The sequence below is a fragment of the Biomphalaria glabrata genome, chromosome 16 (genome assembly GCF_947242115.1).
Source record: "Biomphalaria glabrata chromosome 16, xgBioGlab47.1, whole genome shotgun sequence".
NCBI classification, from domain to species: Eukaryota; Metazoa; Mollusca; class Gastropoda; family Planorbidae; genus Biomphalaria; species Biomphalaria glabrata.
In genome coordinates this window covers 19,516,447-19,532,560 of record NC_074726.1, presented here as the reverse complement: position 1 = coordinate 19,532,560, position 16,114 = coordinate 19,516,447, and the positions used below count along the sequence as shown (strand labels likewise).

General features: G+C 37.5%; 1 protein-coding gene across 1 annotated transcript; it reads left to right on the top strand.

Moving 5' to 3' along the window:
- The first annotated feature begins 13,362 nt into the window (after positions 1-13,362).
- LOC106076654 (alpha-crystallin B chain-like) lies at positions 13,363-15,601 on the top strand. The gene is made up of 3 exons (XM_013237473.2): positions 13,363-13,798; positions 14,602-14,778; positions 15,300-15,601. Exons 1-3 carry the CDS (start codon positions 13,667-13,669, stop codon positions 15,420-15,422), a joined length of 432 nt encoding a protein of 143 aa, XP_013092927.1. The 5' UTR covers positions 13,363-13,666; the 3' UTR covers positions 15,423-15,601.
- The last annotated feature ends 513 nt before the right edge of the window (positions 15,602-16,114 follow it).

The following is a 16,114-nucleotide window of genomic DNA, read 5'->3' as shown; positions in this document are numbered from 1 at the left end:
CTATGCGCTTCACTTTACTTCTCTGCTCTTCACCTAACTTCTCTGCTCTTCACTTTACTTCTCTGCACTTCACTTAACTTCTATGCACTTCACTTAACTTCTCTGCACTTCACCTAACTTCTCTGCACTTCACCTAACTTCTCTGCACTTAACTTAACTTCTAAGGGCTTCACCTAACTTCTCTGCACTTCACTATAGCCTACTTCTCTGCCCTTCACTTAACTTCTATGCACTTCACTTAACTTCTCTTTGCTTCATGGTAATTCTATGCACTTCATTGTACTTCTCTGTACTCCACTGTTCTTCTTTGCACTCAACATTTCTGAACTGTATCGACCATTTCCCGCTCTACTCAACTGTATCGACCATTTCCCGCTCTACTCAACTGTATCGACCATTTCCCGCTCTACTCAACTGTATCGACCATTTCCCGCTCTACTCAACTGTATCGACCATTTCCCGCTCTACTCAACTGTATCGACCATTTCCCGCTCTACTCAACTGTATCGACCATTTCCCGCTCTACTCAACTGTATCGACCATTTCCCGCTCTACTCAACTGTATCGACCATTTCCCGCTCTACTCAACTGTATCGACCATTTCCCGCTCTACTCAACTGTATCGACCATTTCCCGCTCTACTCAACTGTATCGACCATTTCCCGCTCTACTCAACTGTATCGACCATTTCCCGCTCTACTCAACTGTATCGACCATTTCCCGCTCTACTCAACTGTATCGACCATTTCCCGCTCTACTCAACTGTATCGACCATTTCCCGCTCTACTCAACTGTATCGACCATTTCCCGCTCTACTCAACTGTATCGACCATTTCCCGCTCTACTCAACTGTACACATCTCACATTAACTCAGTGTCGTAGCTAGAGATTAGGGTGTCCTATATTGACATTCAGCATCATGACATGATATATTGCTATTGCTAAATATATAGGTACAATTTCCAATAGTTACAGTTTATAAAAATAAAAAATTAAAAAAAAAATCTTTAAGATACTTTTAATGAATAATGCCGGGGAGATAATGCACAAGTGACAAATATCAATTCATATCGCCTCGTGATGTGCTTTCTGTGCAGCAAAAGCATCCATAACATCATCTAGATTCTAGATCAATGCTGTTTAGTGTTATTGTCTCCAAGTGAATAGCAAGATTTCATGACAACGGCGTAATATTCAAATAAAATTTGGACATTCTTTTGGGGGCCTGAGGCACTGGCGGATCCAGTGGGGGCGGTTAGGGCGATCGCCACCCTCCCAAGGGGCCGACCCTCCACCTGGGACAGATGAATTTTATCAGAGAATTTATTTTTTACAGTGGTCAGCATGTCATCGTGGATTCCAATAGCCGTTGTGATCCTGATTTTTTTTTTTTTTGTCTCCTTGTTTGTGATACGTTGTAGATAATACCTAAGATCTTTCTTTCGTATCTCAACTAAATTGTTAGGGTCACCCTGTCGAGTTCTGCAGTCAGCTTCTAAGATTCGCAAGCATATAAAAATGTGGCCATGACCATGGAGCGCGTCAGTCTGGTTTTAGTGTTGAGGGCTATGACTTTAGTTTTCCAGATTTGTCTTGAGTTGTGAAAGTGCTGCTTCGGACTTTGCGATTCGTGCGATTATTTCAGATCTGTACCGAATTCTCTTGTCCTGTTTCAGAAACTGGCTTTACGGTGGAAGAAATGAAGGGCAAAGGGACAATGAAAATCAGCCTTCTTCCATTTGATATTCGTTATTCGTAATTTAGACAATCGTCTTCGCCAACGACTTCTGTACGGGGAGTTAAGTGCAGGAAAGCGCTCTCAGGGAGGTCAATACCAGCACTATAAAGACTTCTCAAGAGCTCCTTCAAGGAATGCGATATCGACATTCACGGCTGGGAAGCACTAGCTCTTGATCGGTTCTCATGTCATGAAGCTGTGAGTCTCGGAGTCTCAAGATTCGAAGCAGGAAGAGTGGCCAGAGTGAAAGAGCGCCGAACCAACAAAAAGCTGAGAGAAGAAGCAGGCCTGTTTGCAATAGACCAAACCCACCCATGCTACGCATGCGGCGGCTTTTTAAAGCGAGGATTGGACTTAACCGTCATCTTTGAGTTAATAGAATAATGAGAAATGTGCTCATCTTCGATCACGAAGACGCGGGCTGAAATATCAATATGTAGCATATATAATTTATATAATCAACTATTTTTTTTAAACAAACGTATAATTTCTTCACACACACACTTGGCCTCACGCCCTCAAAATATTAGCGTCGGTCAAGTAGAGGAAGGGGAACTTGCATCTATCGATTTCACTCTGACAACACACCTCCAATCCGACAGTGAATCAAGACATGCATTGTCTTGTGTTGAAATGTTGGGTGGGGTCACTCCAGATAGCATGCACTCATGGGAATGAAATCTTTTTCTTTACAGTCAAATGCCAAAGATACCTTTTATTTCTTTGATATTAAGAAGAATATCTTTTTTTGTTACAAAGCTGCGAAATAAGTTAAGAAGGATAACTCATCTTGGCTTACATTTGACGTAAAATATGCTTACTTCCCTTGATACAAGGTAGGTTATTATTCGAAAAATAGTTACGGGGTTTTCCCAGGAAGCTCGTCAGACAAAAGGTCGCAGGTATTATGTCTTTTTATCTATAAATAGTATCCTTTACCAAACTGCAGCACATTTGAAGCTTGTATGTCTGTAAGTGATCTACGGCAAATCATTAACATTTTGTTTCGCGGATATTCTTTTTATGTTCCTTTGATACTTATTGACCATATCTCTCTAGAATATAGATTCTTTTAGTTTGTCTGGCATCAGTAATAATAAATAGGCAATAAACAGAATCAAAGATGTCATATACTGTTTGATTGCGTTAAAAAAAAGGGGGGGAGCTGTTTTACATCAAAGAGTTGAACTGTCTTATCTAGTAGCTATAGTTAAAATATGAGAGAAAAACAATAGATGTAAATCGTGTATCTTGTATATTTGCGTAAGGAAACATTCACATATTGTTGTTTTGTTTTGGATCCATCGGCGGCGTCCTCTGCCATTAAGCAAATATTGGCAACAAGTTGCACATGTCTGGTGAACATACATGCAAGTGTCAAGTGATAATATGATGCAGCACTCGGTAGACGTACATTGGTTGTGGGAGACAATGATGAGTTCAATGTGAGGAAATAATGGAAAGACCTGACCAGGGCACGAACCACAGACTTCCTGCCACTGCAGAAGTTGATGGTGATGCGGCTGTGGCGTTGTGTAGGCGAGGTCTCTCTGAAGCTTGATGCAGGTGCAGAGCCAGCATTACATTTTCTTTTGGTTGTGTGGGGTGGGGGGGAGGACTTTGGGGTACGATGGAGGGATTCGCTGCGCTGGCTCAACCGAAAAAATGACGAAATAGCAGGTCCATGAACATGCGAGAGCAGCCAGGAGCGCTCCAGGGAGCATAGAAGAGAGCTGGGCACGTCGTCCTCTTTACACAATCTGTCGTGCTGACAAGCGCGAGGCTCAGAAACAAAGGCAGTCATGGCGTACGATGAGCGCATCAAGCCCAGACGCCGCGTATTTATGACAATGCGATATATTCCATTCCATTGAGAAGTCCAAGGAAAAGAATGCGAAGACCGTTTGACTAAGCTTGTATGACTTCTGAACTGACCAGAAGTAGAAGACCGTTTGACTAAGCTTGTATGACTTCTGAACTGACCAGAGGTATATTTTTCAGGCCCTAACCCTGGAAACAGATAAACTAACATGGAAAAGAAACATTTCTTCAAGTGGGCAGCCACGGAAAGTTCTAGCAGACGTTACAAGTGAAGAGGAACTTAGAAAAACTCCTCTAAACCATCCAATTCATCATGTAGTTCTTACGGCCCTCTTACGGTTAGTGGGGGCACATTATAGGAATATTAAAGAATTATAGTCGACCAAGTGGGGAATCGGCCTGGTTTAAGAAGTCGTCAACCACACTAAACGTGTATGATAAATATTCATATAGTAATTATAAATGATGTGACACATGTATATATATAATTAATCTTTATTACTTTCTTTCGGAAGACGTTTATTGTACCCTAGAATAGGTTCTTCCTGGAGTTGGTGGAAAAAATGTAAACACCCAGCTCCGCCTGTAATGAAATTTTAAAAAAATGCATATTCTGAGGTATCTACAATACATTATCCTGCTATTAAAAAGTTTTAGTTCAAAAACCTAATCTGATATTCTTACTTACTTAGGACTTAGATGATAGATCCTCCCAAGCCGTTCGGCGCATTGGGCGGCAAGCTGCCTCCACAAAATTCTGTCACTGGCAATGTCTGAAACCTCGTCTCACTTGGAGTCCACTGCTCTAAGTTCCTCGAGATTTAAAGCAAGAAGAGTGGCCAGAATGAAAGAGCGCCGAACCAATAAAAAGCTGAGAGAAGAAGAAGGCCTATCTGCAACTGACCTAACCCACACATGCCACGTATGCGGCCGGCTTTTTAAAGCGAGGATTGGACTTTACAGTCATCCTCGAGTCCATTGGAAATGAGAAATGTGCTCATCTTCGATCACGAAGGAGGAGCTATATAGTATTTTTTTCAATTTCGGCAGGTGACTATTCACTGCACTTTCTTAAAGCAACGACTGGTAGAAGTTTGTGACTGTAGTTTGCTTTAGAACAATATCGAAGAGATGGGTTTTCAACCTCCAAACTATCTGTATGGGGATTTTAAAATCAAAATCTGGAGTGGTTTTAAACTTAAAGCCCTCTAGAGGAAAAGGGTTTAAATTCAAAACCTACTTTGGCTACGCTCATAGATTTTTAGTGTGTAATTTGCTTTTTTTTTTTTAATTGAAGAGTTTTTTTTTAGCTTCAAACCCCACTAGAGGAGGGGTTCTAAACTCAAAACCGCTCATAGAATTTTGAGTGTGTAATTTGCTTTTTTTTTTTTTTTTTTTAATGTTGAAGAGGTGGTTTTTAGCTTCAAACCCCGCAGAATGGGGTTTTAAACACAAAGCTCCTCTTAATTGATACAATTACACTTAGTAAAAGGTGGGGGGTGTTGTCGTTGTTGTTTTTTTTTAGTACTTTGTATGTTTTTCTTGTCACATAATGTAAATATCTGTCTACGAAACATTTTTGGGTTTCCTTCCAATACTTGATCTACTTATCAGTTTATTTGAGTTATTACAGAACATAGCATTATATATGTATTCAATGCATACTGCATAGACGAATCACTTAGCTCTCACTATATAGAAATAACATTGATAAGTGTCTCTATCTATATCGTCATCTAGTTTTCTTTTTCCACTCTTGAGTATACTATGACCAAATTCTAGATACAAGTACTGGGCCTAGGCACGTTACTTAACTCTTTCTCTCCTAACTGACGATACCAACGTTGATTCCACTACAATGTGATACATAATTACGGAGAGAAAGAGTTAAAAGTAAAATGAGTGATTCCACGAGATATGCCTTCCCTTATTAAATACGTCGATGTGTATTTCAGCCGAAACAAAACATTCATGATAGATAGAGAATAAGACACATTCCAAACATTGGTCAACACCTCGCGACAAATCAGCGCTGCATGCAATTAACAACAAAATTAGTTTATTGTTGAAGATAGCAGTCCATCATGACCTCCTAATTGCTTCTACTGATTCCAACGTACCTCAATGAGATATCTCATTGCTTTATTTGGGACCAAAGGTTTGACTATTTGCTGACGATTGCAGAGTATCAGTGGCGTGCGGAAGGATTTATGAGCGTGAACCAGCAAGGGGCAGGGGCGGACCGAAACACTAACGTTATTCTCTATAGTCATTCTATTCTTAGTTTACTTTGTAATTTGGAAAGTCCATGCATATCTTTGAATTTATTTGTATTGCATACAGCAGGGGTGGACAACTGTTTGTCATGTAAGGCCGCATAAAAAAATGTGTTTTTGGTATGAGTGGCTGCATATGTCTGTGTCAGTGTTCAGTTTCCATATCTTCAAGTAGTTCTCTGAACTGCCTTTTTGTTTCAACCCCTAGCCCTGATAAAGTTGAACACTATAGGTCAATACATGGGCGTAACCAGGATTTTTTTCGCGACCCCCCCCCCTTCCCGGCCATAGATAGATAGCGAGAGAGCGAGATATAGAGATTTAGAAATGTGTGTGTGTGTGTCATGGGCGTAGCCAGGGGGGTTGGGGTTCAACCCCCCCCCCCCGAAATGAAATCCCCCCCTTGGGGGGGGGGGGGAATCGGAATTTAGTGAATGATTTTTTGCTTTGATTTTGTTTATTTTAGGTGAGATTTTAATACTAAACCATCACTTACCCCAGCACAACCAATGGGGTTTTGATTTAAAACACCCCTACCAGGGGGTTCGAGTTTCAAAACCTCTACCAGGAGTTTTGAGTTCAAAATCCCCTACTTGGGGTTTTGAGTTTTAAACCCCCTACTTGGGGTTTTTGCAGTTCAATCCCCCTCTTCTATAAAACAAAAGAAAAAAAAATGCAAACGAAAATCCCCTAATTCCAAGAGCACAGTTTAGGGAGATTTTGATTTTAAAAACCCCCTCCAAAATGTACGATAAACCCCCTCTTCAATATAAAAAAAAGCTAATTACGCACTCAAAATGTTATGAGGGTAGCTAAATGGGTTTTGACATAGTTTTGAGTTTAAACCCCACTTCAGCGGGGTTTGAAGGTAAAAAATACCCCTTTAATAATAAAAACAAAGCAAATTATACACTCAAAAAGTTATGAGTGTAGTCAAAGGGGTTTTGAGTTTAAACTCCCCTCCAGTGGAGTTTGAAGCTAAAAAGTACCTCTTCAATATAAATAAAAGCAAATTACTCACTCTAAAATCTATGAGCGCAGTCAAAGGAGTTTTGAGTTTAAACCCCCCGCCAGGGGGGTTTGAGGATAAAAAATACATCTTCAGAGTAAGAAAAAAAGCAAATTACGCACTCAAAATGCTATGAGCGTTGCCAAAAGAATTTGAGTTTAAACCCCCATTCAGAGGTGTTTAATGCTAAAAAATACCTCTTCAATATAAAAAAAAAAAAGCAAATTACACACTAAAATTATTTGAGCGTAGCCAATCCAATCGGGGGTTTTGAGTTTAAACCCCTCTTCTACAGATGGCGTTTGTTTAAAGTTTAAAACCCATCCAGATGGTTTTGAGTTTAAGATCCCCCTACAGAGCATTTTGAGTTGGAAAACCCCTAACAGATGATTTTGACGATAAAACTTCTCTTTTCGATATAAAATCCAAAGCAAACTACAGTCACTTAATTTCAAGAGCGTATTCAAGAGAGGTTACACATTTCTACCAGTGGCAGGGCTCCCTTAATAAACTGCAGTGAATAGTCATCTGCCGAGATTGAAAAACACTAAATGTGGCTCAACAAAGATGGCTAAGACAGATTTTAGGAGTCAGTTATAAAGATCGGGTTTAAATCAAGGAAATCCTATGTCGAACTGGGAGTCGACCCTTTAGTAAGATTGTGAGAGAGCGACGCATGAGGTTTGCGGGACATGTTCTCCGACAAAATGAATTACGCATAAGAAAAGTTGCAATGATATCCTAGTACTACTTGACGCCACACATTCATGGAGGTCCTCAGAGCAGGTGGGAAGAGGCTTCAGACATTACCAGTGACAGATTTGTATGGAAACAGCTTGACGTCAAATGCTCCGAACGGCGCGGTAGGGTCTAAGTCAGTAAGAATAGCACATTAGGTTTTTGAAATAAAGCTTTTTAATAGCAGGAAAATGCACTCTAGATACCTCAGAACATGCATTTTGTTGGCTTTCAAGACCAGAAATAGTGCTAGGCGGCGGGGCTTCGCCCCGCGCTAATGGAGCTCCTAGCGCTCCCCCAGACCCTATTGCTAGTAATGGCTGGGAATCTACAATTTTATGGAAACAGCTTGACGGCAAATGCGCCTTTCAGTATCAGAAATAGCGCCGGGAGGGAGGGGGGTAGGGGGGAGAAAAAAATCCCCCCCAAAACCCCCCCCCCCCGAAAAAAAATCCTGGCTACGCCCATGGTGTGTGTATATATATACATAATTAATTGTTATTACATTCTGACCATTCATTCTCTCGGAAGACGTTTTTTGTACCAACCACAGTGAGTGCTCTGCTAGAAATGTAGATCACAGTTTTCTGTTGCACGTGTGGATAAAACCAAGCACCAGATTGCAGATCGTCATTTTCAATTGAAGCTACTATAAAGCCTCCATTAAAATATTCTCCTACATTTAAATACTTGTTATATAGATCAATTCGCAGCAGCTAAAGATACTTTTGCCTATCATACAGTTTATCATCATGACAGTTTTCAATCAATGGACTTACTGCACTCTGAAATTACTTTAAAATGTATGGACCCCCCCCCCCCCCCCGAAAAAAACAACAAAAAAAAAACAACGTGTAAGAACCAAATGTAAACAATCGTTACAAAAGGTTTGGCTCCAATATAATGAATAAAGTAAAGAAGCACGTTAGTGATGCCCAGTTTTTGACAGTGGTTCACGGATGCTTCGAGCACAAACTACAGTGAGATTGTTTCAACTGTTGATTCAATTCTTTGAGCCACTTTAAAAAAGAAAAGAAAAAACAAATTCGTTGATTTAGAATAATCTGAATATAGCAGAATTTCAGACTATGGAAAGACAGGTGGTAAGGTCTGAAGCCTTCGATGCAGAGATTATTTAAAATTATTCTTATTTGAAATCATATTTCTTTTCACAAGAGAGGTGCTCCACATAATCAAAAACTTTTTTGAAAACCCGTGTCAGAATTGTGGCTACAGTTGATATACAACAGTGATGCCCAGCCTAATTCTACCTGCGGGCCATTTAAGTTTGCGACACTAGTGTCACATGACCGAAAAGTACAAAAAACGTAATGAAACGGAACTAAAACTATTTTATTAGAAACCCGTGGATCTAGCACTTACATTAATTAGTGAGATGTTTGAAGTTTGTCTTCTTTTCTACCCTTCGGAACAATGGCTTCATTTCTCTACGTACAAAGTGAGCAACATTCTATCTAGCTTAACCACCGACTCATTTTCTTATCTCTTTGTGGCAACTATTCAATCCTTCAATCTCTAGGCGTAGTTTAACAATATTTTATTCGCGGATCAAATCAAGAATGCTGCCATATTTGTTTGTTTTTTTAAAACAGCCACACTTTCTTTACAAATCAAATACATTGGCTCATTGTCATGTTCCGCAAAAAAAAAAAAAAAAAAAAAAAAAAAAAAAAAACTGTTAGATAATACATTTAGTCTCATTTCATAAACATACAAAGGTCATGTTACCAATCCATCAGAGAAAAAGTTAGGGCCCTAACGTAGGTAAAAATAACTTTATCAACCCTTTGGAGAGGGGATTTCCTACACTTTGTGCCGTCGTTTCGAGGGGCCGGATGGAAACACTTTGCGGGCCGGATCTGGCCCGCGGGCCGTATTTTGGGCATCACTGATATACAACATTCCGCCAATATTCCATGTAGCAGTTTTGCTTATTGAGGCACATAATTGTCAGTCCTCTTGAAGTCTCTTCTGCTCCTGAAAGAATTACGCATGCGACTTAACAATTGGATGACGCGAGCTGGTTAGAAAAAGGGATGCAGCAGTGACAATTGTAAACTTGTACGAAAATTGTACCGAGTATTTCAGAGACAGAAGCGGCCTATTATTAACACTTTCAGATAGATCCCACAGAAATATGACCTATCTTGGAAAAAACTTTCAGAAAGTCTGCAATTATTTAAGTTATTGTGTGTAAGTCTAAATTGTGTTTGACGGTGAACGATTTGCCTGTGAATGATTTGTCATGCAACCGCCAAATTCATGTCTCTAAATGTTTCATCAACATTTATAAACAGATCTTTTCCCGTAGATGTTTAGTGTATACTGACTAATCGACAAGTAAATGCACTAACATACTTAGTTTAGAGATTGTGACTATGCAACCACTAGTTTGGGTCGTTTTTTATTAGAAATGTTGCACTTATTAACTAGGTACACGCTGACAACATGATTATGACACTCTCCTAATGCACTCTCGGGAACCGCTTGTGGACGCAGAGTCTCCAATCTACCAAGTCAAGAAATCGGAAGAGAAAGTTGAATTTAGAATTTGAGTTTTCCGCTAGGCTGCAATAAAGTTTTCATTTTCATTTTTCATTCTTTCTAAAATGCTTTAAAGTATTGTCAAAAAAGGGAGATTTCTTCAGACTCATACGGGACCAACCTAGTCCTCTGTACAAGAACCGCACGCCACTGCGCAGTATGTAGAACATTCTAAAAAAATGAAAAAAATATTGCTAAAGAGAGTTAGGTCAACTATAAAAATGAGAATCAAATTAAAACATGTCTTTCTACACATAACAATGACAATTTTTGAAGATATCCATGAAGCCTGCCTAGCATAGCCAAAAAAAAAATATTTTCACACCACTGCTGCCGAATGTCCAAGTAGGTCTGTCTATGTTTACTGTTTTTAACAATGATTATTTATCTAATGTTGGTACTAAATGAAACGTGAGTAAGTACATCTTCATGTATCTTATTTAAAGTTTTACCAGTGAGTTTTCTGACGTCATGTGACCCATGCCTAATTTCTTTGATGCTGTACAAAAACTGCCAAATGGATTCTCATCTCATTTTGAGAACTTTCATGCTTATGAAGCTAGAAGAATCCATTGTCAGCTGACATCCAGGATACAAATAAAATCATTGGGCTGCAAATGAACAAAGCTGCAGACACTTCATGGAAGACCATCAAGCGATATATTTTCACTGCTGAAGAAGACGTTAGCAGCGTGAATGATTCTTGCAGATCATACAAATGTAAAGGAACATTTTCAAGATTAGATTTCCGCAAGAATAAGCTGTACTCCATGTTCTCCTATGAGACTAGACATCAACAATTCAATCTTGCAACATTTTCAAGATCACGTTTAAAGAATGCAAATAAAATAAACTCGCAGAAATCAAATTAACATTAATATCTATTAGAATATATAGAGAGTTACAGAATCTGTTGATATTTCTTTTTAAAATTTAATTTACAGAAATATCTATAGAATGTACAACAGCTGAATAATTAAATATTCAAAGACTGCATGTACTATTCTACTTATCTTCTGTAGCATTGTACCAATTTTTTTAACTGCCACCCGTCATTGGGTCTTTAAACAAATGTGTGACCCGCCAAGTTAAAATACTTGCCGACCTCCGACTTTGCATGATTGTAAGAAGATACATGCACATACATACGTCGTGGAGGTGGGGGGTTGGGGGGGGGCTTCCATAAAAGATCATTCTTACAAGGCATACACAATACAAAATCCGGCACTAAAACAAAACAAACAAAAAATATTGAAAATAGATTCCCCCTGTAATACGTTTTTTTTTTTTTTAAACAGGGTAATTTTTTTTTTGAGGATGCTACATTACTATGAGTTCCAAGATACACTATGTACAGCCATTGTATGTAAAGTAATAGGCCTACTGTGTACAGCCATTGTATGTAAAGTAAAACTGTGTACAGCTATTGTATGTAAAGTAAAACTGTGTACAGCCATTGTATGTAAAGTAAAACTGTGTACAGCCATTGACTACTTAGTCCATACTGTGAACAACCATTGTAGACATACTGTGTACAACCATACTTCATACAACAGACGAATACAAAAAGAAGAGTTGTGATCGATTGGTCTTAGGGCAAAGCTATTGCTGGGTCAATGGCTGGATAAAAGTGCAATAGTACACAGAAACAAGGGTTGATAAGTGTCTCGTGACTCGTGTTGATACACATTTTTTGCAACCGAAAGTGTAGCGCGACCATTACTAAAAATTGTGTTGTCCGATAGTAAGCTTATCAAAATGTGTCGTCTTAAAATGTCTTTAGTAAACATTGTTTGGGCTTGTCCACAAGCACACTTTTCTATACAGGGCGACAGTCAGGTTGAAACACACTGGTGTTTATATCACTGTCCTGCAAACTTGGAAGCAGCAGGTCGTGACCTGCTTGGAGCAGACATGGATGACGTAATTGTCCACTTTTCACTTGGGTTCAGTTTAAAAATAAAAAAAAGCCACGAGATTTCATAATTAGTTGTGTAAGAAAAACTGACCAGTAGCATAGGGCTTACATATAATGCATTTTTTTTTTACACAAGCAGACTTGTTTTTCAGTAGGTAAATTTTTATAGGCCTATCTAATAGCTATTCACAGGTAGCCTATCGTATGCATTCTCTATGCATACAGACAAGAAAATCTTACTGAATTCTGTTTATATCGACCTGTGATACGCATTACAATAATGATGTCACGTGACCTTGATATCTGCTTATGACACGCAAGGATATGTTTGTTAGTTGTGTTATTGTTATTTTTTTTTTGTATTATTATTATTTATAGCTTATTTTGTTCTTATTGTTATAAAAAAAATGGTGATCGTTAAAATGTGGCCCATTTATTTAATTAAAATAAAAAAGAAATGGAAAGGATGTTCCCGCCATGATAAACCATATAAAGCCTGGGAATAAATTTACGGGCGTATTCGGTGTGTAGTAGCTCTTGGCCTACTATTATCCAATATTTGTAATCTAAAAACAAGTTATTTAGAATAAGAATCATTCGGACATTTATCAAAAGAAATTAAAATCATATATACTACCCTACCCCCAAGCAGGTTAATCGTGCTCCACGAGAGGGAAGGGGGTAATATCTAGTTATAGTAACCCCTCTGTCCCCAGAATAGTCGCACACACCCCCCTTTTTTAAATCTAAATGTGTCGCGTCAATAATTTGGATGCAGTATTGGTGAATTCGTTATCAAAACAATACTTCAATATTACTGTAAAACACTGGCTTATGTTGAATTTGGGGGGGGGGGGGAGCTTGCCTTATAGACAGATTTCAAGTTAACCGTTTAATTAAGTTAAAAATTTGATACGCTAATATATGTATTATAATATTAAAAGGCGATATGTTGTACTTATAATCAAAATTTTTAAAAAGTTTTACCAGAATAAATCAACTTCGTTATGCCTATGCCTATGGGTAATCTAGACTAGATCTAGAATATAGAATCTAGATCTAGCCTAAATCACCTTTATAAATAAATAAATCTTTATATATAATTTTAGATATTTCTCATTTTTATGGATATATACATAAATACAGACAAAATAGCATTAGAAGTTTACAGTAAACTTGTTTACTTGTTCATGTACACACTTCTAAGGGGAAAAAAAACGGGTTTGTTTCTCGAAATCTCTAGAAGTACATGTTTTTCAGTAAAGTGGGCGGAGCTAAATGTGTTTACATCGTGCTGGTCAACATAACTGGCTGGCTGGGAATATTTTGAGGGATCAAGGCCAAGCGTCAAGGACTATTTTATTTTCTCGTCGCTTATTGAAAAGTCTATGAGTAGAATATAAAAGATGACCACGCACCACACCCCGATCAGATTGACACATAGACCTATTGCTGAAAACGTTTGGATAAATCTTCACAAGTCAAGCGTCCGTGCTCACCCACAGTTCAGACTGACAGTACTGAGACCCCAAGACCAAGATATCGAGTTCGATCTTAGCAATTGTTCGAGGTGATTATCATTGTCAGTTTCCTCTGCAACCATGTTCGCTATTACACCAAGAATTGATGACTGTGGCTTAATTCGTTTAGCCGATGAAATGGCAAATCCATGGGACTTCAGAACACCTTTGTGGCTGAGAGAGGCGACTGCAGCTGCCAGCCGAGAATCTGAAGTAAGTTCTTATCTTCTAATGATGACTAATCTATCACTTTTAATGATTTGACTATAACTATAGATCTTTAGTTTATTTACAAAACTAGATCTAAGTCTAGAGTCTAGATCTATGCAGAATAATATTTAGTTTAGACCTAGATCTATAGATTATAAATAGTAACAATATTCTTGTATAAGTAAGAGTATGTCACAATTCATTTTAGAACAGTAACTAGAGTTAACTAGACTCTAGAAAGAACTAGATTTAGAATAAGATCTCTGTAATCTGTATTCTAAAAGCCAAGTGTCTACACATTACAAGCTCTGTAATTAGTCTTCATGTGTCTAATTTAAATTCCTTGGACTATAGATAAAAAGATAGATCTACTAATAATGTTCTTGTAGTGTATCCTATGCATAAGAAATCTGTGTGAGTCATCAGAGGGATGGGTTAGGGATGTTCATGAGTATTCTGTTGTGATTTTTTAAAGTACGTTTACTTATTCTTTTTACACCTGATACTGATATGAACTTAAATTGTGAGTTGATAAAAAGTATTTGATTCTCTTACTATTTCTAGTTCCATATACCCCTTCTCTACTTAGATTTAGTGACTGTGAAATTACACCAGTGCCAGTGCAAAAAAAAAATAATTTTTTAATTCAAATCTCTATATCATTTTTGAGATTTTAAGATAATTAAAAACTGAAAATATTACTTATAGCTTTTTATGTTTATTTCAATATGCTTAATCTACTTTAGAAAAGTAAATTTTGGTCTTATAATAAATTTTAATGTTTTCTATTTTTGTCTAATCTTCAGGTTCAAAACACTGATAAAGAATTTAGAATCAGATTAGATTTGCATCACTTCAAGCCAGAGGAAGTCAAAATCACATCAGAGAACAACCGTGTCAAAATTACTGCAAAGCATGAAGAAAAACAGGACAATCATGGCTTTGTGTCTAGAGAGATTTGTAGAGTTTACAAGTTACCAGAAGTAAGTAGGTGGAGGGTTAAGTTTGTATGTGTTTTTTTATAACCTTTTGTACACATCTGGGTTGATGATATGGTTTAGAACTTAAATCAGTTAAACTAATTGCAATGTCTCCCCAATTATTAGTTCTTGTATATTATGTGCTCAAGGTCTATATTAAAGCTTGACAAAAGGCTCTATTGATCTAAGTATTCAGTTCTAGTTACTCTAAAGTGAGACCCGACTCAAGCAGAGTTGTGTTTACTGAGTGCCTAAAGGTTGCACGGAAAACCTTCTCCAAGATACCCCCCCCTCCCTCCCACTGGTCCACAAATGAGATTGGGTCACAGCGCTCTAAGCATGAAAGTATATAAAAGCTATAATTATTAAAGTTGATCACTTAAAACACTGTGATGTGTATATATATATATATATATGTGTGTGTAGCCTATATATTATATATATTAATATATATCTTTTATACTTTGCATTGAATTGCATAAAATTGCAGTTTGTTTTGACCAAACCCTATTTTTCTTTTTCAGGACGTGGATGCAAAGTCTGTAACATCAACAATGACTTCACAAGGTGTTCTCAATATCAGGGCAACCAAATTAGCTATAGAAGCACCTAAAGAAACTGCGATCCCTGTTGAATTTAAGGGTTGAAGCTGTTTTTCTTTCAACCATTTGCATATTATTTACTTGTTAGAGCTTATGTTATTTGTTAATTTTTTTGTATATTTTTTTACTGTATGTACATGGAAATTGTACATTTCTACAATGTAATGCAAAAAGCATCGCTTTAATAAATGGCTCATTTTTGTTAATAAACATTTGCTTGCATATGATTTTGCTTTGTTATTTTATCTATTTTATTTTTAATGTATACAGTTTAAACACAATTTGTTTAAATTATACATTTTTGTGTATTTTAGTTTATATCACAAGTGGATGATAGTGTACACAATACAAATTTAAGACCTTATTTATTTTAAATTAAAAAAAAAAAAAAAAATTTAAACCTATATAAAATTTAAAATGCGATGGCAATTGTCCTAAAACTGTTCAGTAGCTAAAAATATTGGGAAATTGAAAATATAATAGACATTCTGAAAACTGAACGGTGTGGGCGCTAAGACACAGCCTTGTTTTAGCCTATTGATTCTTTGAAGAGCTCTGATGGTTCTCCACTTTCTTGGACATGAACCTTTGTGAAATAGTCTCACCATGGAAATGAATTTTGTGGACATCCATACTTTGACATGATCTTCCGGAGTCCTTTTCTGCTAACCTTGGAAAATATATTCATTCATGATAAACTGCATCTACTTTTCAAAATTCGATATTGTAGTATTGTT